Genomic DNA, 23740 nt, shown 5'->3' on the forward strand with positions numbered 1-23740 from the left:
AATATGTTTTCCTGTTTTTTTATGAGAAAATAACATAAGTTACAATAACTTTTGAGGAGTAATTTTTGCAGCTATAGCAGTTTTACAGTTTTTTTTTTCAGATTATAAAAGTCTATAACATACTATAACTGTATCAAAATATTCAAAATTGTTCAGGCCATTTTGAGAAAATTGATTTTCCCATTAATTTATGGGTTTTTATGGGAAAATCACCATCAAAAATCAAAATTAAAAACACCTGGAGATACCATGAATCTACATACCAAATCTATATAAAGCCCAAAAGTACCCATGAACTTTTGAGAAAACTACAAGTCACACCCCCATAAACCATATACTCAAAATGTTCGTCATGACGAGAAACCTTGCGCAAAACCATCTATTTTTTCATAAATTGTCCTTTAAGATCGTAATTCCTTTCTAAAGGTAACTTTCCATATACCGGTACCTAATGTTAAAAATACCTCAGCTGTATTCATTTGTATGTTATTCTTTCAATTTATTACCATATTAAAATCAGGTGAGATTATTTGTTTGTATGACTGTATTTTGTTTTGTTTATTTCAGCTTAACTAAATCAATCAATAGTTAGTTTTGTTAATACTGATGAAGTTAAGGCCCGTGGGTAACATCTAGTTTCATCAAAATTGGATTACAGGCCTCTGTACACATCCAAACACACAGACATTACTTACTCAAACATTTTGACGAAAACAATACTTTTCTCCATACAATGGTATAATGGGACAAAGTAAAAATTGTGTTGCATAGATAGCGCACCCCACCTAGGTGCATATTTTATCCAACCCAAATATGAAGGACGAATGGACTTGCGTCTCAGGAGGCTGGTCAAAAACCGATGAGAACCTCTTCTGCGAAGGAGTGGGGGATTGTGGTATCATGTCGATTTAAGTAAAATTATACAATTAATTTTTTAACTATAAAATTAAACTGTCATCAAACATGCTGATAATATAACAAAGATATAAGATAATAAAAATCAAATGAAGGTTTACTATTAAAAAAAAATTATAAATGCCTCAAATTCTAACAAAAGATGTACAGTTAAGAAGTAATTGTATTCTTAACAAAATCTTTGACAAAAAGTTAGTGTCACCGGTGGGCGGGGTTCGATTTGGTTACTTTATGGACATCAGCCGAGTACTCTTTCCACTTCACCACGAACGAACACCGATGGCTGCACTTGGTATCGTTGCGGTAATGGTGTTCCCTCAAGAGAAGAAAGTGATGTCACGCCCCCCACTATTATGGAAAGTTCTCATTTTTTTCTGACCAGGGCCCAGAGACGCTAGTTGTAGAATGGTATGAAATGGTTTGTGTAGCTTTGTTACTGGCTAAGATAGGCTGTTTTTCAGTCAGGATCATAAACCCAATGATCAGGAACATCTGGTCCAGTTTCGAACCATCAAAAAGCTATTGACAAACCTTTGATCATGGAACTGCTCAGTGCTCAATGCAAGTCAGGCTCGTGATTAACCACACATTCACTGGCTAGTGGATACAGCCTTTCATCATTGTCACCAGATTTATGCAAAATCTTGACAAAAGTTGAAGGTAGTAAAATGTAAAGCAAAAGCTGTGTATGGATGTGTACAGAGCTACAGATCACAACTGTGGTCTGATTTCGGTGAAATTTGGTATGTGAGTACTAATCCATGGTAAATCAAGACGTGTTTTTATTTGGTGAAATTTAGATTTTTAATGGTGATTTCCCCATAATAACACAGCTACTCACTATACTCCCACATTAAGAATAAAATAAAATCAATCTTTATTTTAACAAATAATAATGCAGCATTACATACAGTATACTGTCTGTTATCCACGGGCTTCACCCAGTTTGACTTCATAAGTATTAATTAAACTGATCGGTTAAGTTAGGCTGAAATAAACAAAACAGAATACAGTAATAGTAATACCAGTAATACAATAGTTACTAGAGAACCCGTGCGACTCAGAGCCGCATAGTATGAAACATAACGCCGAGGAAAACTTTATGCTTAAATTCGAGTAATTGTAGCTACAACTTAGAGTTGTTTAAACACTTGTTGGAGACTAATTTAGCATTGATTGTGTACATTTTAAATATGCGTCGTCAAGGTTCACCAGCATTAGTTCTGCTCTCAGTTTTAATTGATATAACTTCTAATGAATGCTAAACGATCTGCTTTAATTTGAGTTAACATGTTGCAACACAGTTTTTCCAGCTTTGAGAATTGGCGAAAACTGTTGCCTTACTGATAACCTATGTTTAGTAATTTAAGTTGTGTCAATTGTAGTTATTTGTGCAACTATAGTTCGGCCGCTTAGAAAACGACCTGCGCGCTAATGCTAAACCAATGCTGGAGGAGGTCGCTTTCTAAGCGGCCGACCTATAGTGAGCAATTGCACTTTGCACTCGAGTTGCACATTATATTTTTCCTACAGTTAGGGCCTACCATAAAACAAATAAATTGGTAAAGAAACGTAACATATTTTTACACAGAAGTGAACTTTTAATGTGACATTTAATGATTGACAACAGCTGACCAGCTGATTTACAGCCAGTGCTGCCAACGTATTTCGCCTGCATACGACCTTGTCTGCATGTTACGCGCTCACTATTTCGTGCCTTCACGTTGCAAATCTGGAGTGAGACAAAGTAATTAGAGTGAGACAATGTTAACATTAATTGTCTCACTGGTGAGCGAATTGGCCACTTTGCTTTCTCAAATCAGTGAGAGAACATGTACATTGTTAAGTAACTGTAGGGAAAATAACAACAGTAACATCGTGGGCTCGCTCAGACCTGAGACACCCTGTACATGCTACGAATGGAGCACATCATCAGGTCAGAAGAATGTCAAGTAGTCTTCATATTCCTCGCAGTGGAGTTCGTCAAAAGTTTAATAATAAATAGAGAACAAAACACATAACACACGGAAACACGAAACATTTAATATTGGTCGACCAGACGACGGTAACAACACACGTGATACGGCGCCGGTTGAGGGTGAGTCGCGACCCTCAACCGGCGCCGTATCACGTGTGTTGTTACCGTCGTCTGGTCGACCAATATTAAATGTTTCGTGTTTCCGTGTGTTATGTGTTTTGTTCTCTATTTATTATTAAACTTTTGACGAACTCCACTGCGAGGAATATGAAGACTACTTGACATTCTTCTGACCTGATGATGTGCTCCATTCGTAGCATGAAACAGCTGTAGTCTACTAACTACAAAGGATCGTTTTGACAGTAACAAGGTAATTTAAACCACTATATACCCTGTACATGATTAATTTTAGCATTGAGTATAAACATAACGTTACGTTTATACTCAATGATTTTAGTGTTTATTAATATTAGGTGTAGGCCTATCAAACATCCTCATATGAATTGGCTGAAGAAAAATTTTAAGAGGACTAATGTTGGGTCTATTTTTTGTTTATAATTGGTTTCTTGTTATATATGCGAATTTTAAAACCTTTTTTACCGAATATAAAAATACATTGAAAATTGTATTTGCTTGTCCTTTGATATTATAAACTACCACAGTAAACCATAGATAAAACCATAGACTAAAATGATTTATCTATGATAAAACTTAAACATAAAGGGACTATGTTTTATCTATGAGTAAACGGTATCAGCAATCTGGCAAACACTTTCTCTGTACACACCTACACACACACATCACTTCAAAAAACCTTCTGGGGTATAATAGCCTACCTGGGGCCCATTTCATAATAAAGTACAAACTAATATTATTAGTAAATCAGCTGATCGCCCAATGCAAATCAAATGGAAATTACAAGTTACAAGTTGTAACTTGTAACTTGTAGTTTATTTAGTAATTATTTACCTATTTTGCCTGAAGGTCTTGTAGTTAACACTCGATTAATCGATTAATCGAGTGTTAACTACAAGACCTTCAGGCAAAATAGGTAAATAATTACTATATAATACAGGTCTTGTCACTGGGTTCAAAAAAAAAAAAAAAAAAAAAAACATTGTAGTTTATTATGAAATGGGCCCCTGGTATATGGTGGAATTATTGGGAGAAAGTAAAAATGAAACACAATCGACCACAATGAACCATACCCATACTATTTTAAATCAGTGAGAAACATTTAGTCAACATCAGCTCAACCAAACACGTTACCACTCACACACATCGCAGACTTATAATTTGATAGAGACTTTAGAAATCCGTGTTCTGTAATTTAATTAAAGGGTTGAATAGTCATCATAAAATTCGATTTAGTGCAGTTTAAAATTAATAATAAAACGAAGTATTGATTATACTTTGTTGTAACTATAACCAATGACTGACTGAATCCAAGCAACCGTGTCTATGATTACTTATTTTAGTGATGCCTCAGCAAACTCCAGCTGATCGTATTTCGTCTGTTGTTGAGTGTTGTGTTGAGTTGAGCAAAGAAAAAAAAAACACTCGCCCAGACAGACGCTCCATAACGTTAGTCTTTAGTTTTTAATTTTTGTAATAACATTATTTTATTCTAGATCTAAGAAAGCTTTATATTGAATTTATAATCTAAAAAATAGTTCAAGGTAAGCTTTTTATCATTCAAAGTAAACTTATTCAATTGGAGTTTAACGTTGAAAAAGTGCAAGTTAAGTTTGGGCCTACTTCGTTTCAGTAAAATCTGACCTTTGGATTTCTTTTGTTTATGTAAAACCTGCATGATACCTTGTAGGAATATCTTACTAGAAACTCAGGTTTCTAATTTGGTTCTAATATTATTCATCAGTCGCTTCATGACTGGCTAATAGCAAAAAAAAAGTAAGTTAGGTCTGGACATTAACTAAGGTAGGCTAAGTTAGGCCCTAAGTACCGTACATTAGCAGACACCTAGGCCTAGGAGGGAGGATCACATTACTATGTGAAACTAGTTGTTATGGCTGTGCTTCGCTACGGGAAGAAAATAAAAAGGAGTAGGCCTAGGCCTAATGTGTTTTTATACAATCAACTGTAAAAAACAGTCAAGACACTTAAGTGGATTAGGCCAAAGTTCAGGCTAGTCCTAAGTTAACTTACCGGTATGTTAATAATATTTTTTTCAATTAACTATTTGGTCTCAAATGGCATGAAATCCCATAAAAAGTGTAGTTTATAAATGTACATTTTTTGTGTTTTAACTACCACGGTGAGAAGGCCGAACGTCCTGAAGATATATGCAACCTTTTTGCTGATTACTTTTCATCAGTTTACCAGCAGGCAGCAGTGACCCCTCCAGATTACGATTTCAAAACAACTGAATTTTAACTCTTGCAACCTAAATTGTTACAACGATGTTCAAAAGACGCTTTCATCTCTTGATCCTTACAAGGGAACGGGGCCTGACCTAATACCTCCACGTGTACTGAAGTATTGTAATATGCTACTGGCTCCTCAATTGACACAGGTCTTCAATCTTTTACTTCAAGAAGGAATCTTCCCGGATTCATTAAAAAACCAGCTTCGTTGTACCCATTCCCAAAGTTCGTTGTACTCTTCCAAGATGTAGGCCTAAGTGACTCCAGGCCGATTGTTATTCAACCCACCTTGGAGAAAGTTTTTGAGAGGACTGCACTTTACTTTAGGTCCTACACTCATTCAAATGAATCGATTATTCGATTGTTTCATTCGATATATCGTTTGGTTAGGTTAACCTTACCTACGATATATCAAATGAAACAATCGATATATTGATCGATATTTTCATTCGAATGAGTGTAGGACCTAAAGTAAAGTGCAGCCTTTGAGAGTCCCGTTTTAGACCAAATAAAGCCCATTTTTGGCAACCTCTCAACTCACCAGCATGGGTTCTCGACTGGCAGGTCAACCTTGTCCAACCTAGTAATCTACAGTACCAGTAAGTTACTTCCTAATTTCCAATGTGTCGATGGGACTTCAGGTCGACAGCATACTTGGACTTCCAGACAGTGGCGGACTTACCATAAGGCACACTAGCAGTGTTTCCATTTGCGGGATCATTATCCCGAAAACGGGACTTTTAGACCTAGAGCGGGATTAAAACGAGATGTAGGATAAAACGGGATTTTCGGCTGTGACGACTATTTTAATTTTTTTCTACTTAATTTTAGAGAAAAATTACTTAGCCCAACTTCAATTGATTAAAATAAGTATTTAAGCAAAACAATAATTATTATTGTTTAAACTACTTTTTTAACATTAGGCTAGGCTATATGTCAAATATAATACTTGGGATTGTAAAAAAAATAAATAAATAAAATAAAAATAACATCAAAACAAGCTTTAGATTGTGCAACAGTGTAGTTACACTATCCAAAGACAATAATTATAAATTAGACTAATTTTAACTGTGATATAGGTACATAGGTCTCTAAAATTTGAATTTGATCGCAGCATGGGTGGAGATCATCACGGAGAACACCACCACAAGACAGTGATTCCTGACTACCGAATCTACAAAGTGGAGGACGCACCAGAGTTGGTCAGAGTCCAGAAGGAGTTGGCCAAATTAGGCCTCAAGGACCCATGGCTCAGGTGAAAACTCATTAACTCAATGTTGAAAATTTAAAGTGAATACCCTGTTGTATCTAGGGTTTCATGTTGATGAATACTTAATGATTAATGAATAATTATCCTATTAGGCTAATTGGTGACTAATTCGTATTATATTAGTAGGCCTATTGAAAATGTAGGTTACCTTACAGACATATGACCAATCTTTGGCTAAAATCAATGAAATGTGGGGGTTTTGAGTATGTTGCTAGCCTAGTGGTTAGGGTCTCAGACTTCGTGGGGGGGGGGGGGTGAAGGGTTCATTTTTCCGCTCATCCATTTATTCATTCATCATCCACTAAACATTTATTCTCTCGTGACCTCCATTATCAAATGTCAATGGCATAGATAAAAAAATGTTATATATAAGCCCCGTTCACACGGGGCGAGTTTACAAGCTACCCAGCTGTATTTGCGGCTTTTTTAAACGCAGCTAGTAAAACAGCTCAGTGTGAACATCGTCCTCGCTCAAAAGCTGCTTGTATAAAAGCTCTGGAAAAAGTTTAAGCTCCCGCTACTTAACACGTTATCTTATCTCTTATATATTTATCGCAAAAATCTGTCGAGATAAAGTAGTTTCAAATTGTCTTGGGTGACATATTTTAGTACTTTAATGATAATCAAAAAATTATTTATGACTCATATTTCTGGTGTTCATTTGAAACCCATTTAACCCTTAAACGCGCAAGTGGGGATAAGACATATAACCACGTATGGTAATTTTGTCATAATTTTACAAGTATGGTGGCAACCCTGGTGAGCATAACAGTAGTTGCCTAAAATAGCATATGCTCTCATCTGGCAGCAGGGTTGTTAGTCTTGATCGAGTCATTGACGTGTTATCACCACCCTGGGTCTGCCATACCCCCACGTGCATGCTTGTGTTACCAGCACTGTGTTCATTGGGGGTCCAGTGCGCGTAGTAGAGTCTCAGTTTTATTATCATAATTAGTATTCGTAACTTTATAACTTTATCATTTATAATTTTCATAGTAGGTATTGAAAGTTTGCCAAAAAAACTTAGTGTCTGTAAACCAATTGGATGGAAATGACCAACCATAGAGTCATCTATGGAGTGATCCAGCCTCCCAGTAAAAGGCGTGGTGCACCTTTTGCCTTGGTTTCAAGGCGCCAAGACCAAATTTAGTGTAAACTTACTTACTTACTTACTGCTGTGGCCTCTGGTACCCTAGATGGTACTTGGCCTCCCCAACACACTGCCTCCATAGGTCTCTGCTTCTTGCATCTTCCTTCCTTCTCCCTAGCTTCCTCAGGTCTTTCTCCACTTGGTCGAACCATCTAAGTTTCGGTCTTCCAAGGGGTCTTCTACCTTCTGGGTTATTCCTCAAGATGTTCTTTGATAGGGAGTTGTCATCTTTTCTTAGAATATGCCCTGCCCATCTCAGTCTTCTGCTCCGTACCTCAGCGACAATATCTGGATCCTTAAATAATCCCAATTATGTCTCGATCTCCATTGTCCATCCTCAAAAATCGGTCCGTACACTTTCCTCAAAATCTTGTTCTCAAATACAATAGCTTTCCTTTCTGATTTCTTGCTTAAGATCCAATTTTCCGAACCATACAGGAGAACTGGTCTGATGATTGTCTTATAAATCCTGAGTTTGGTGGTGTGGGATATTATTTTTGAAGTTAGTAACTTGTGACAGGCCGAAAAACTTTTTTGTGCTAGGTTTAATCTATTTTGTATTTCTAGCTCTTCATCATTATCGCTAGTGAGGATGACTCCCAAATACTTGAAATTTGTTACTATCTTAAATTTATACTCTTCAATTTCAATGTAGTTGTTATTTTGGTATCTTGGTTGGTCATCATCTTGTTTTCTTCCACATGTCATAAACTTGGTTTTATCTTCATTTATGTATAGCCCCATTTTTCTTGTATGTTCAATAAGCATTTTTGTTACATCTTTCATTTCTTCTATATTATGTGTAATTAATACTATGTCATCTGCAAAAGCTAACAAGTTTATGTTTGTTCCTATCTTAATCCCTACTTCTGTCTTTCTTATCTCCTGGAGGGCTGTTTCTATGGCTAAATTGAACAGCAATGGAGATACCCCGTCTCCCTGCCTCACACCCGTGTTCACCTCAAAGTCTTCCGATACGTCTCCATTTACTCTAACTTTGCACTTAGAACCTAAAACACTCAATTTTGCTAGTTCTATAAGTTTTTTTGGTATACCTAGATGCTCCACGTTTATCCACAACTTCTTTCTATTTATGGAGTCATAAGCCTTTGAAAAATCAATGAAGAGGCAACAGAATGATTTGTTGAATTCATAATACTTTGCTATTGACTCTTTAAGAATGTAGATTTGATCCGTCGTTGATCTGCCTCTGCTGAATCCTGCTTGATGCTCTCCAACAATATCTGTTGTGTATTCCTCTAGTCTTCTCTGAACTATTTTGGAAAGTATTTTGTAGGTGACATTTAGGAGAGATATGCCTCTGTAGTTATTGCAGTCTTTTTTGTCTCCTTTTTTGTGAATTGGTATAACTAGGGCTTCCTTCCATTCCTTGGGTATTGTTTCTTCTCTCCAGACCTTGAGTATTAGTTTGTGGATTATGATTTAGTGTAAAACCTTAAAAAACTAATGTGCCAAGGAAAAATGTAAAATATTTGTGAAGTGTGTTCAAGAGTAGGCCTGTACTGTACTTAAAAAAAAAAAACACAAATTACCAAAGAAAGTTTTTAATTTCTTAAATTTTTGTTCAGTATTTTATACAAACCAGGAAATGTATTAATTCATGAAATATTTACTGTTAAATATCAAAAACTTTTTTATATACCCATTTTTATTTGGGGTCCACTAGACCCCCGTGCGCGCTAAGAGTCCTTGGAGGCTAGCGGTCATCTTGGATGATTTCAAACAGCGGTTGAAGAGTTATTTATCGTCCAAAAATATTTTTTCAATCACCAAAGTGACTATAATTGCATCTAGTATACTGTGAGATTAGAAAATGTTCTTTGTAGTTTTGAGTTGTTCTCCAAGGGAGTCCATGGAAGCTAACAGCCATCTTGGATTTGCCAGCCATAAGAGCAATTTTAATTTTGTTGATTTCAAACAGCTACTGAACTGAAGACTTTTTTTCTGTCCAAAAATATTTTTCAAACACCGTAGTGATTGGAATTTAAATAGAGTATAATGTGAGATAAAAAGTTGTCTTTGTAGTTCTTTAATTGTTTTATGAGTTAGAACGTCTAGGCTCCAAGGACTCTTAATGGTTAATTGGCTTCATTGACCTAATCCTCTCGCCTGGCTCAAACTAGCAAATAGAGCGATATATATTCTTCTGACACTCCTCAGTTCTGCACTAAAGAGCAAATGCAACTCCTGGTAATTCAAGAAATGAAAGATCCTAAAAGTCAATGCCCCCGCCACAGCAAACATGTAGATTAAGCGAATTCCAACTTGTCTGATTAAATTTTACAAAAATATTTCCATAAATAAGGCATACTTATTCCCCATTTAAATAACATTAGATTTAACGAGTGATTAGGTTTGCTGTTACGGGGAAAGTAAAAAGTGTTTTTGATTAAATAAATAAATTTGCCAAATTTAATTAACATATCTATAATCAAGTAAACTGCAACAGTTTTCATTTTCTCCATAATAATGACATACAAATTTCAAAAATACACGTTTTTAGAATTTTTTCTGTAACTGTTAGGCTTACAACAACGCTTCAATATACTAAACTATTTCCTTTTTTAAGCTCTACAAGATGGGTCAGAAAGAAATTGCAAAATTTTATGTTTTAGGGTCAAAAATGGGAAAACCAATTTTTACCCCACGAAACCCACCGTAAATCCCCGTTTCCAAAGTCCAATCATGCTGGTTCGTGAACTCATTCGAGTTTATCCTCCAAGGTTTGGTCAAATGTCATCAAAATTGGACCAAAATTACTCAATTTTACAGAGACATATCTGTATATTTAATACCCTAAATGATTTTTTTGTGGCATTTAATTTGAGAGAACGGCTGGGCGTAGAAACTTGAGTGAGGTGTCTAAAGAAAGGTCTTGGTCTGTAGATGAGCCATCAACAGAGAAACAAGGTCAATTCCAATGGGGCTCTGTCCCAGTGGCTTTTAAAATCCCATTCTTATGTTATTCTTATGGAGAGAAAATCCGGGGTTTTTGTCATAGCTAATTTGAGAGAACGGCTGGGCGTAGAAACTTGCCAGGGGTGTCTAAAGAAAGGTCTTGGTCTGTAGATGAGCCATAAAAAGAGAAATTAGCTTAAACCCCTTGGGGCTCTGCCCCAGTGGCCTTTAAAATTCCCTTCCCATGTTATTCTTTTGGAGGGGGAAAACAAGTTGTTGTGGCAACTAATTAGAGAGAACGGCTGGTCTTAGAAGCTTGGAAGAGGTGTCTAAAGAAAGGTCTTAGCTATTAACATCACAATTAAAACCCCACTTTATTGCCTTCTTTTTAGCAGCAAACATAAGTACCCATCAAAATCAATGAAATTTAAATTTTAAAAAATCTGATAATTTTAAAGGAATATTTTAGTGAAAATCCAGCTAGGTGAATAGAAATTGCTTAGTCTGCAGGTTTGCTGTAGTAGAGGTATTAAAATAGTACCGTAATATAGTAATAGTGGTTTGGTTGGTTGGTACCTTGCCTTAAAAAAACATAAAAGCAGTGGTCTAAACTTTGATACTAGTGACTCATTTTGTTGACCTCTCATTTACCGGTCAGTCAACCTCTGAAAACTTGTAGTTGAAACCCATAAGTATAGTCAACTCTTTGACATTCTTGTTTTCAATCTATTGTACTTTTTCAGGAATGAAGTTTGGAGATACAATCGTAAGGAGTTTGGCACCCCGAGCTCAAAGATGTCAGCTATGTTTTCCAAAGGTTTCAAGTACGGTTTGATCCTATTTGGTATCACAACTGCTATTGAGACAGCTGCCGACTTTTTGAACCCGAAGATGCCTCATCATGGTCACCATTAATCTGTGTAATGTTAGTATAGTTGAATAAATCTTGTATAGTTGCTGTTGTAAAATGGCTTTAAATACCATAAAACCTTCTCCTTTTCTGTAAAAAAGCCTCATCAAACCCCACCCAAAAAAGGATCATTTTTTCAATGCATAGCTGGGAAAATTTTAATTGACATAATCATATCTTTTTTACCATTTTAACCACATTCTTTTTATTTAATTATTTTATTTTGAAAGTACATAAGCTCTATTGCCAATTTTTATTTATTTATTTAGGTGCTTCGCCGCAAAAGAAGAGCTTGGGAAACAAATACTGTACCTTCTTTGATATCAGCTGTCACAGAAAATAGCTACTTTCTGTACGGGGTGATGAAAAAAAATTTTTTCTTCATACTGTAGCAAAAACAGCCGTTTTTAATACATGCGTTGCGGGTCTATAGTATCATTTTTACTCACAAGGGAGTAAAAAGCACTTTTAGTCCTTAGAGAATAAAAATCAGCTTTTTAAATAGTTGAAAATTTCAATTCTGTTGGCAATCCCATGGATCAAAATTATTTATCAATTGATTTATCATGCTATGTTTTGAATTATTGTTGTATTCTTGTCAATAGTTCTACGTATTGACGGTATAACGTATATTAACACAATCTTAATAGACTAAATGATTGAATACCTTATGAAACAGCTGCTTATTTGCATTAGTAGGATTGGAAACAAGCTGGAAGTTGTTTTGAGTGGTTATCTTCTTTAAATGAAAAGTTTTTTTTTGTTTTCTAGCTTAGTTAATTATTGATGCAATATGACGGAAATATAGTTCACCACACAGGCAAAAAGTGTCTTTTCAACCTTCGTTCATTTTCTGGCCTCGGCTTCGCCTCGATTGTAAAACTTGAGCTCAGATCGAAAAGAGTCGCACTTTACGCCCTAGTGATGAAATCTACTATTCTTACTACAAATATTTTACTTACTAACTCCACTTTTATTTTTCTGTTAGTCATTTATTTTAATGAGTATTTTCACTTTTTGACTACTATAAACAGTACTATGAGCCAGGTTGGTCGAGTTGTAACCCATTGACTTCCACCTCTGCATTTCTCATTTAGAGCAATCACACTCAACCCATACCCTCTCCTTTGCAACATTCCCCCTCGTTATTTTCAAAAGTCACCACCCATACCAACTTATTGTTAGTGGTCCTTTGACTATAGTTTCACTGCAGTTTTAAGTAGGCAACCCTACCCCATGTCAAGGATGGCCTATTGACAGTTTTAGGGTAAAAAATAACTGAGTTTCAATTGGACTCGTGACAGAGTGCACTGCTGTCTTCTGTCTTATACACCAACTTATAAATTATGACAAACTGATAGGCTTGATCTCTATGCACTAAAGTAACTTATATTTTATTTCCCCATTTTAACTATTTTAGTATAGAAATTAAAAGAAAAGAAAACTGCAAAAACAATTATAATGAAAACTCTTATCAGATCAGCACAACCGTAATGAAAAGTATGGGGTACCTTACTTAAGAAATGTGTCAACTAAAGGTACCACTATATTGTTATTTTAACTTTGACAATTAAAATTATGTGGAATGAAATGAAGACGTAATTAGAATGCACAACAATAGAAAATATTAACAATACTCTTGATTTTATTTGTTGGCAAAAATTATATATAACATCGATACAAATTTAAGCAACAAAAACTATACTACTTATTATTAAAATCACTATTAAGATAAGCTGTTTTCAATCACATTTTTTATTAGTTTCATACTTTTTTTCTTAGGATGTTAGGCTCAAGCCCGGGATTGATTTTCACATTACAGTACTCCAGGCTAGACCTAGGGGTTGCAGCACTATCACTTAGATAAAATCCATTGGTGATTTGGCAGGATTTGAACCCGGGATTGAAGTCCCGCGCTCTAACCACTAGACCAGCTCGCTCCCCCGTTGGTGGTATTAGTTTCATACTAGGCCTAAATACTATAGTATACACTGGGTGATAACATACTTTGAGTAGTGTAGGTAGTGCACTAGAACCCTGCTAAATTATTTACTCATCTTTAGTTACATTCATTCTCAAAAATCAATATAAGTTAACGATGATGGTCTATTGTACTGGAGATTTTTTTAACCTGTTGGGGATCTGCAGTCTTAATTTATAGATAGTCATTTTTAAAAATAAATTATATTTTAACATTACCATCATAATGAACATTGACTATTCAAAATATAATTCAGAGAATGTATTCTCTTATATTTAGGAATTTATTTTTGAAGAGTCGATAGTATAATTTTTTAACCCTCTATGAGATGAATCTGAGTATTACTGTTTCAATCTAAAAACATAGTAGAATCTAAAGAGTAAATTTTTGGGAATAGCATACAAACTACATTTAACCTACCATGTTTGTATTTTTTTTATGAAAACACATCATAAAATTCATAAAGAGGTTACTTTGAGTGTCAAGCCGTCAAATGTTCTCATACAATTTCATATGTGGTCAAATACATTTCTAAGTTGTAGCATTATCTATCCTATTTATATTCATTTATATAACACACCAAATACAAATACTAGACTTAGTGAATTATGTCATATATGTTTTAAGCTTTTTTTCACTTTCCTAATCACTATTTTAAACTTGCACATAGATTAAAGCTATTATTGGGATTTTAGTGACAACTAATAAAACGTTAAGCTTTTTGCCTCTTCTCAAACTTGAGCCACATTCCTCCCTTGGGTAAGGGAACAAAGGATCGTGGATCCAGCTTGAGTGGAACATGTGTCTTGGGACTCATCGTGACTGTGAAGTTAGCCATGATCCTTGCCACCGAGACCTTTACCTCCATAACTGCGAACCTCATGGCTGAAACATCGTAAATTTCTTAAATACCACATTTTGAATGATAAGATAATACGAGTTGTAAATCAAGAATGAAGATAGCCTTGAACAAGTCTGCTTTTTCGCAGTGAGTTAAACCGGTGATTGTGTTTTATAGGTGCATTAACTAGTTGTTTGGTACTACAGTAAACTTGGAGAAAACCATGCAATGGCTATATTTGGATTTCTAAGAAAACAAACTATTAAGTGTTGCACCCTTTCGACAGGACAATTTGAAACTGACTATAAGGCTTGATAACACTCTGGCTGATTATAACCGACAGAATTTAATATATTACAGTTACCAATAAAATGAAAACATTTTTCATATGTGTTTAAGCAGTGGTTGATATTTTAATTTAGATTAGAGTAAACAGTGATGATTGCTGTTGTCTGGTTTAAAAAATAAAACATGACTAATTAAAGCAATGCCTTGTTGAAAAATATCCAGGTATAACAGAAATGTTTACTGAGAGTGTAAGCCAGATAAATTAGCAGCCAGTTAAAAGGCGGATGTTAAGAGTATGATTGCTGTATTTAACTTTGAGGATCGTAGACTTATATAAAGTAAAATTACTCCCATCTTATTAAACTTTCTGCAATTTTAAAAGAACTGTTTCATATTCATTAAACTCCTTTGGATGAATACTGTAGGAGTTAAAGTTGCCAAATTTCCTAACCTTACATTTGCTGAAAACTCTGCACACCGTTGGATTATTGAGTGTCAACTGTACTTTGTGTCTTGTGTTTGTAAATCAAAATAAGTACTCTGTTGTCCCAGCTCACTTGTGGTGTCAACTTACCAATACATATCCTGGGGCCATCGCCGAATGGCAAGAAAGCTGGGTTGGGTTTGAAGTTGTTGCCTTCGAAGCGATCCGGGTTGAATGTTTCCGGGTCTGGGTAGTGCTGCGGGTCAAGGTGCAGACCTGCTACAGGGATGGTGACAATGACTCCCTTCTCTATGACCAGGTCACTGTCAGGTACCTTGTAGGTCTTGGTACACTCTCGCTGCAGCAAGGGTATGATGGGATACATCCTCTGTGACTCTACAAGTCAAAAGTATAAGTTGTAGGTAAAAAATTTGTTAGTAGTCAAAAAAATAAAAAGTATTGATTAATCTAGTAAAAACATTATTACAGGAAAATCCCGACTAACCGAAAAAGGAGGGATACCGTTTTGGATAACCTATTTTTCAGTTATTCATTTATTTGTAAACGGATCCACAACTTTTTGTTCAGTACAGTAAATACAAGATTTCTGTGTGACAAGTGACAACTTAGTTAAGTACAAGCAGTTAAAAACGGGAGACAACAAGAATTATTCAACTCTAAAGGCTATTTTAGTTCAAGAGATCTACAACAACTTTTTACCTAATTAATTTCATCCTAAAAATCTACTGTATACACAAAATATATTTTAAAATTAATCTACATACAGTAGTTTTTAGCACTTATTCTTTGTCACAGTAAGAGTAAAACAGTAGTGTCGTCTGCTCCATTACATTCTGTTGGGCAAGCTGGGGGGGACCCACACCTTGGCGATCAATTGCAATTGCCTCATTTTCCAATTGATTTGATCTTTTACTGTGGTTTTGGTTAATGCGGCTTTTTGTTTAGTGGGGTGCAGTTTAGCGGTTAAAAGGGTTTTACAGTACTTTGCGTATGTTTATTCCTTGAAGCCATCACTTGACTTTAAACTATTATTTGGACAAAGCATAATAATATTTATAGAATTTTAAATATTTTATAGAACACCTAAAATAATTTTTTTTCTTAAAAAAAGACCACAACTGCCTTTCACTATAGACTAGTTATCTGTGTGGTGATCTAAGACAAAAAGTACAAAGACATACCAGTGATGAGCTCAAGCAGTGATAGATAAGATAATGCATGCAGGTCTCGGTCCAGAAATATCTGGTTAATCATAGCCAGAGACGCTATCACTTAGCTATTGTGCTCAACATACGTCATATTAATAAATAAAATACTATGTAGTCATAATAGTATTTTTGGATTCAGCTCACCGTACATTTTTATATACATATATCCATATATAAAGCCCAAAGTACCCATGATCTTTTGAGAAAACTACAGTCACACCCTCATAAACCGTAAACTTAAAATGTTCGTAATGACAAGAAACCTTGCTCAATACTATCCATTATTTCATAAATTGCCCTTTACGGTCGTAATTCCTTTCTAAAGGGAACTTTCCATATACCTAATGTTAAAAATACCTCAGCTGTACTTATTTGTTTGTTATTCTTTCAATTTATTCCCTTATTAAAATCAGTTGTGATTATTTGTTTGTATTACTGTATTCTGTTTTGTTTATTTCAGCTTAACTTAACCAATCAATAGTTTTATTAATACTTATGAAGTCAAACGGGGTGAAGCCCTTGGGAAACAACTAGTTATACACACTTACTCTTTTATAGATATAAATTGTAAAATTTGGCAAAGTGGTGAAACACACCTTGTACAACTTGATCCAAGTATGTCATCTCTTTCATGGCCTGGTAGGACCATTGTCCTTTGTGGTTGGATAGCACTGTGTCTATCTGGAAAGAGTAAACTATGTAAGAAACAAGCGAGATTGGAAGCAATAGAGAAAACATCTTTTCCACTACCTACACTAGAAAAACGTATCAGTTGTAATGAAAATTCAGTTTAGAAAAACTATGTTTTTCTCTCTTTCATATCAATCTGTCGTCCTTATTTTACCATTTCCTTAGTAAATTCAGTAGCTTCATGATAAGTTGAAACAAAACTCAGCTGTCCTAGATCGCTTGTGATAAATGACCCTAGCTATAAAAACAGAATTTTAGTCAGTAACAAATCTATCATTTAATTCATTCAACAAGCATCCTCCACTCATTGTCACCTTTTAATATGCTCTCGTATGATGTGTCGGAGTTAAAAACTTAAACTGAAACTCACCAAAACCTTAAAAATGCCCCAACAAATTTTTTTCCCCTCTCATGTAAAAAAATAAATTGTTTCAGCAATCTGACACATACTCCCATTAGCTTGTCACCATTTATTTACCATATCAGTGTAACCCTTATTATGGATAAGAGGTGTGATTAACTATGTATATTATGGGGAAAATTACAAAAGTTGCAATTACTTTTGAACCATCAATTATTTTTACAGCAATGGGGGTTGTTCCATTTTTGTTTAGGAAAACGCTGTAATATACCAAATTTTAAATCCCACAAAATCGTCCAGCCGTTTTTTAACCGGAATTTTTGTTATTTTATGGTGAAAATCATTAAAAATCAAATATTTACCCACATATTCATGAACCACACACACACACACATCAAATATCACTTTGAAAGCCATTTTTTTGGGTTCTGGGGAAAGCAAAACAGATATCAAAAACTCAAGCTTGAAAATGTTGACGGAAACAAAAATGTGTCCATGTACTTATGCATAGGGGAAAAAGTAAAAAAACAATTTGTAATCAAACAAGTTTTTGGGAGACAGAAGTACTTTAGGTGGGTAAAAAAAACCATATTATCACAAGTATAACTCTAAATAATCCAACATTCTGACAACTTCCAACCTAGCCATGAATCTGTTACTTTTAGGATGAACTCCTCATGACTAACAGACCACAAAATCTAGACGGGATTCAAACCCAACCCCAAATCAACAGTATAGTGCTGTCTGGTGGCTGATCGCTGGAGAGACAAGTACTTGTAGACCACTTGTCCATGGATCAAACACAGTAATGGAAAACCCCAAGTCCAAGCTCAGTATAGTTTTGGCTTGACTCCAAGGTTGCATATCAGAGGCACAGTTTTCATCTGTGTTTGTTGAGTTATGCTTGTTTGTTATGTTGCTCATGAGTCTGTTTGCTGATGCTGTCTAGCATTCATGATGTCATTGCAACTTTTAGCTTTAAAATAAACCAACATAAGTAGGCTACATGGCAAATTATAATACTAACAACAATGGTCCCAGAAATGTATCAATAACAAACATAAAATAAGAACAATAATTATATTCTTTTCCCACTCACTTCAGGCATGACAAGTCTGCTTGGAATACTTTCTTATACAGTGTTACCCAAGTCAAATTTCCAACCTTGAAACTATTTCCTGTGACCTTGTGCCCATTTAGCTACCTATTTTAAAACCTGTTTTTAGTCAACACTGGTTTTGTGTGTGACTGCAGTGATAGGCTGAAATATAATTAAATTATACCTAGGATGAGAAAAAGTGAACAAATAAACAATCATGTTCTTTCATGAGTATTCATTTATAGAAGAATTTTTTTTCTTTTATTTTTTCAAAGTTATATTTTGCTTACCATGAGACCTATAGTAATACTGTAGCATTTCCTATATCGGCAATTCGCTAAAAGCTACTGAACTTTCTCAGGATCGATATAGGTTGAGGTCTATCTTGTATAGCATGTGAAAAATTGAAACAATGAATAAACAGAGATTCAACTTTGATAACAAAGTCAACCCAGTTAACTTAGGCCCACCTCTTTCTGCAGCCTTTGTTGGATATCCAAGTGTAAAGCCAGCTGGTACAATGTTAGACTAATGGAAGAGGAAGTAGATTCCGACCCAGCTATCAGGAAAATAACACTGTTGGCACAGACGGTATCATCTGTGAACACTGAACAGGAGTTTGTTAAAAGCTGTACTTATCTTGATCATTAAGAGCTCCATAGTAAAAAAGATTATAAATTTTTGAATTTCGGTTTAGTAAGAAAATGTAACCATTTTATTGAAGGAAAAGTATCTAAGACAATCCACGCCACGCCAGGCAGACAAATGTATTAATTTTATTTTAGAAGTTAGTGTGTACCATTGTGAGGAATGTCTGAATGTCCCTGATATAATAAAATGAGGTTCAAAATTAGTTGAACAATGAACATGGTAGTTCAGTGTTTACACATACAACATCAGCGTCTGCATTTTCCTATCACCAAGGTCTTAATTAGCTTGCCTCTGTGACTTTTACCATATATTGATACTTCAGGGTTTATAAGCCACCACACAGATTAGTATTTAGTAAGTTTATGGTGACGGAATGTCATGGGTAAGCTGTGGGAGTAACTAACTATTATATTTTATGGGGGAAATCACAAATATTGCAATAACTTTTGAACCATAATGTTTACAGCAAAAGGTTTTATCATTTTGTTTGTAGTTAAAAGGACTATAACAGCAAATTTTGATCAAAATCGCGCAAACCGTGTTTTTAAAAATTTGGTTTTACCATTATTTTAAGGGTTTTTTGCAAGGGGGTTGAGAAAATTGTCCTTAAAACAAAATTTCTAAAGAATGAAAAAGAACGCCTAGATATACTATGGCACACCAACTTTCATCAAATCGGACTACAAGTGTGGCCTGGAGCTCTGTAAACACATCCACACACACATACACAAACATCACTTCGAAAACCACTTTTTTGGGTTCAGGGGGACCCAAAACAGATATATCCATCCAAAACTAAAAAAAAAAACATTTGGACAAAAAATAATACTTTAATCATATACTATAGGAGAGAATAAAGTAAAAAGAATTGAGTTGTTTTGAGCCTCTGGCTGTTTTCTGTTGTCAATTAAAGATTTCAGTTAACTAAAATCATGTCATGTCATCAAAATATGTCATGTTATTGTAAAATATATCATCTTTTACAATACAAAAACATTATCATAGCATCAACAACTGAGAAGAAAAATATATTTTTAGCTAACGACTCAGCGATCTAACAATTAATGGTTCATGGAACCAACAAATAAAAGGTTGGCTACGTAGATGAGATGTCTACTCTGGTATCTTGAATTCAATGGTAAAATCAAGCTGTATATTATACAATTAGCTGTTAAAGTACTTACACTTGACATTTGTGGCGAGTGGTTTTTCATGGTCGCCCGAGTATTTCATTTGTTCCAGTATCACTTCGTCATCTTCTGTTGTGTCATTGGTCATCAGCATGGAGTGACTCAGTTCTCCTTTGTCCTCCTGTTCCTTCAGGGTCAGCAAAAGCTGTAAATAGTCGTTTCTCTTGAGGTTGTTTTCTTTGCGGTACTTGGCCGCTTCACTTATCAAGCCCTTAAAGTAATCTACATTTCTCTTTGCCATGAAAGGGCGAATATTCAAGCTTTCTGCTAGTTTAGGGAACGTAAAGCCGACTAAAATTTTCACCAAGGACCACGCAGAAGGTTGAAAAACACTTTGCACAATCGACTTAAAGTCGTTGAACTCGGGTGAGTTTGGCTCAAACTGGATTCCAAAAGCACAACTGGCAATCACATCAGCTGTGTATTCAAAGAGGAAATCTTTGCAATTCAACTCAGGACTTTCTTTTGAAATCTGCTCGTCAATTCTTGATATCATGTTTCCTCCACATTGAGTCACCTGATCGAACATTCCCTTCAGTTTACCAGTAGTGAACGTCGGAGTGAGTTTGTATCGCATCTCTCGCCACATTTGTCCTCTCATGCCAAACAGGTTGTTAGTTATCGGATCATTTTTGTTTTCGGGCTGCCCTCTGTCTTGGAAATGATTGAAGTCCTTCACCATAATCTGATTGATCAAATCCAAATCTCTGACCATCAGCATTGGTTTTGTAAGCTGGATAAACCCAAAGTACTTTTCTCCTTGAAACTGGTTGTACCACTCTTTTACAGTTTCGGATTGTGTCTGTTTCCCTGTGATCTGGTTCATGATCAGTCCTCCTTTTTTTAGATTTGGCACTCCTCTTTTGTCCCAGTAACCATAGTTGATATTTAAAATGAAGTAAATCACAAGTAAAATGAAGATAACAAACACCAAGAGGTCTATCCAGTAAGTCTCAGTGAGAAAACCCATGATTTTGGACGAGGTAGAGTATTGCTGATAAATATCTGCAAATAAAAGACTTTTTCAATATTCAAACCAAATTATGGTAGCTAGCTGTAAACTGCAGGAAATAACAAAAACAGGAAATAAACAATTTTACCAACAGGATACCATATAACTATCTCCTAGTGCCATAGTACAACATGTAATTATCACATCTTGATCTTAATTAAGGCCTCCCTTAAAATAGATCTCATATAATTGTCAATTTACCTAGGAGTTTTCCTAGTACAGAATTTTCCACGTGAAAGAAATTATAGATGCACTTTTTGAATTCTGTACATATTTCTTTTAACAAATAGCTATTTTGAGGCTGCTCTTTCAAATTTCAAAATCAAAACTTGTCAGTGGATGGTTCAAGTTCCAAATATTTATTGAAAAAGGATTAAATTTACTTCAGTACTCAAGATGGCAGTCTCTTTGCAATATAGTAAATAATTTACAATTCAATTTAATACTGTAATTAACAAACTTCTTTCATGTATCTAACAATCACATGCTGTTAATTTTTTTAAACATTATAAATATTTTCCGATTTTATCAATTTCATAAATTATTGATAAGATGACAACCCCTTGTATACAGTTTACTTCTGATGACCATCATATTTCAAAACTAACTTTGACATTGAAAGTGGCAATCATCCTTTTGTAAAAAAACAAAATTAAGTGCCACAACCATTTCACCTTTAGGCTTTGACTAAAGAGTCTAGTACAAAATAGGTTGTTTAAATTTTATGACAGGTCTTTAGTTATTGATGGAAACTGCAATATCATATGTCATATCACAGTAAAGTTGCAGTTCTGTACTAATTTTAAAAAAAGCCCTTAAAGCAAACAAAATTTATTTTATTTTTAGCTTTTTATTCTTTTTGTCCAGCATTTGATAACATTTGATAAAAAGGAGGGGGGTTAATACAATTTTAAAATTTTAAATAATATACGTTCATTCACTGATGTGTGATAAACTATATCTATCAAAATTCTGTTTTAACATAATAACATAATACGTTAAGTTTTATCCCTGGGAAGTACAAGAGAATACTGACAAGACGTTGAAACTATTCTTAAGATTGTAGCTTAATATTTTACTTTCCCCTTCCCCATGTTGGATGTAAGTGAAAACTACTTAAACGGTCATTCACTGGTCCCCTCACCCTACTCCGAATTAAACTGAAGTCTAAATGGATACAATAATTCACTATTGAATCCACTTCTGAATTGGATTACACATTAACACAGTAAATATTCCAAAACATTTCTGATCTGAATTATCCTCTTATATTTAAATCTTCAACGAATTATTTTGAGTGAGTTAAAAAAGCAATAGTAATTTAACTAAATTTAAAACCACACAAACTATTTCAAAAAGATTTATTTCCACTGTAAGCCTTTAATACTAAACCACTTGACACTTACCGTGTGTGATGAAATCAAGAAGCGCACAATCACATTATAAACACTCAGGCTGGATTGATGCAGATAAGTGTTGCGAAATATCACTGCGCAGTCTGGAGAGTGCAGACTGGCTATAGTGACTGTCAAATTTCCTCATCTCACACCACACTCCAACCAAGGACAGCCACGCCTCCTCAACATTGAGAGCGCATAGTGGGAAGTAATGTAAACAAACAGCATAGCAAATATACAAAGTGTGTTGGTCATCAAAATAAATACACTTAATTTGCCAATAACAAATACTGTAAATGTATTTATACGCAAATGTTTGCTGTTAAACACGGCATTAGCACAATTCATGGCAAAAGTAGAATAGTAAAAAAATTAGGGTGGTTACAAACAAAACCACTTTATTCATTTACTGACATAATTTACTTTTTGAAATTCCTACAAGAAATGTATAAACAATCGTTTGAAGGTAAATTACTGTATTGTGAAGTGAACAATACAAACTGCATAAAAACTTATTAAATTATTTTATTGGTCTTTATTTAATTGTTTTTTTTTTAACTGGTATTGATTTTTTTCAAAATAATCCCCAATTTATTCCATTTTTACTCATCCACAAAAAATATGGGTATTATGGACTTAGAAGTAAGGAAAGAACAAAATAAATCAAAATGTTATCAAATACATTAAAATGTACAAAAACGAGTCACTATAACTGTGTAGGTTGACTGTAAACTAAACTATACAAAATAAAGTACTAACAAATTTGCATTTACATTAATATCATATAAATGTTTTAAATATATGTTTTTAATGTTTTAAATATATGTTTTTAATGTTTTAAATATTATTTTAAATATTTAAATGTTTTTTTAACTTCCATCACTTATTCTATGTTTTTAACATCATCAATATATGTTAGGCAAAGTTTTGTAAGGGAATTGTTAAAACCCTGGTCTTGTTCCTACCTGTCTCATGTTAAAACTCAAATGACAAAAAATGCCATCTAGATTCAGAATGAACCCTTGGTATATAACATTAAAAATTTTTTATG

The 23740-nt window shown here is 34.5% G+C and overlaps 2 protein-coding genes across 3 annotated transcripts; one reads left to right on the top strand and one right to left on the bottom strand.

The window, feature by feature from the left end:
- Positions 1–4428: 4428 nt before the first annotated feature.
- On the top strand, positions 4429–11584 carry LOC128994734 (NADH dehydrogenase [ubiquinone] 1 beta subcomplex subunit 3-like). Of its 2 annotated transcripts, none has more exons than XM_054419479.1 (3): positions 4429–4477; positions 6392–6532; positions 11360–11584. In XM_054419479.1, exons 2-3 carry the CDS (start codon positions 6393–6395, stop codon positions 11529–11531), a joined length of 312 nt encoding a protein of 103 aa, XP_054275454.1. In that variant the 5' UTR covers positions 4429–4477; position 6392; the 3' UTR covers positions 11532–11584. The 2 variants fall into 2 exon arrangements, with proteins under 2 accessions (XP_054275454.1, XP_054275453.1); XM_054419478.1 differs by having other exon boundaries at positions 4441–4572.
- A 1563-nt stretch (positions 11585–13147) lies between these two features.
- LOC128994065 (cytochrome P450 6a2-like) lies at positions 13148–22824 on the bottom strand. Its single transcript, XM_054418292.1, has 6 exons — positions 22699–22824; positions 20275–21285; positions 18910–19046; positions 16886–16970; positions 15211–15456; positions 13148–14392 (listed from the first exon to the last, which is right to left on the bottom strand). The coding sequence occupies exons 2-6, from the start codon at positions 21248–21250 to the stop codon at positions 14220–14222; spliced, it is 1617 nt and encodes a 538-aa protein (XP_054274267.1). The 5' UTR covers positions 21251–21285; positions 22699–22824; the 3' UTR covers positions 13148–14219.
- Positions 22825–23740: the final 916 nt, after the last annotated feature.

This window comes from Macrosteles quadrilineatus, unplaced genomic scaffold, assembly GCF_028750875.1.
Source record: "Macrosteles quadrilineatus isolate MER2022 unplaced genomic scaffold, UCM_ALF_1.0 Scaffold_5__1_contigs__length_97177068, whole genome shotgun sequence".
Taxonomy (NCBI): Eukaryota; Metazoa; Arthropoda; class Insecta; order Hemiptera; family Cicadellidae; genus Macrosteles; species Macrosteles quadrilineatus.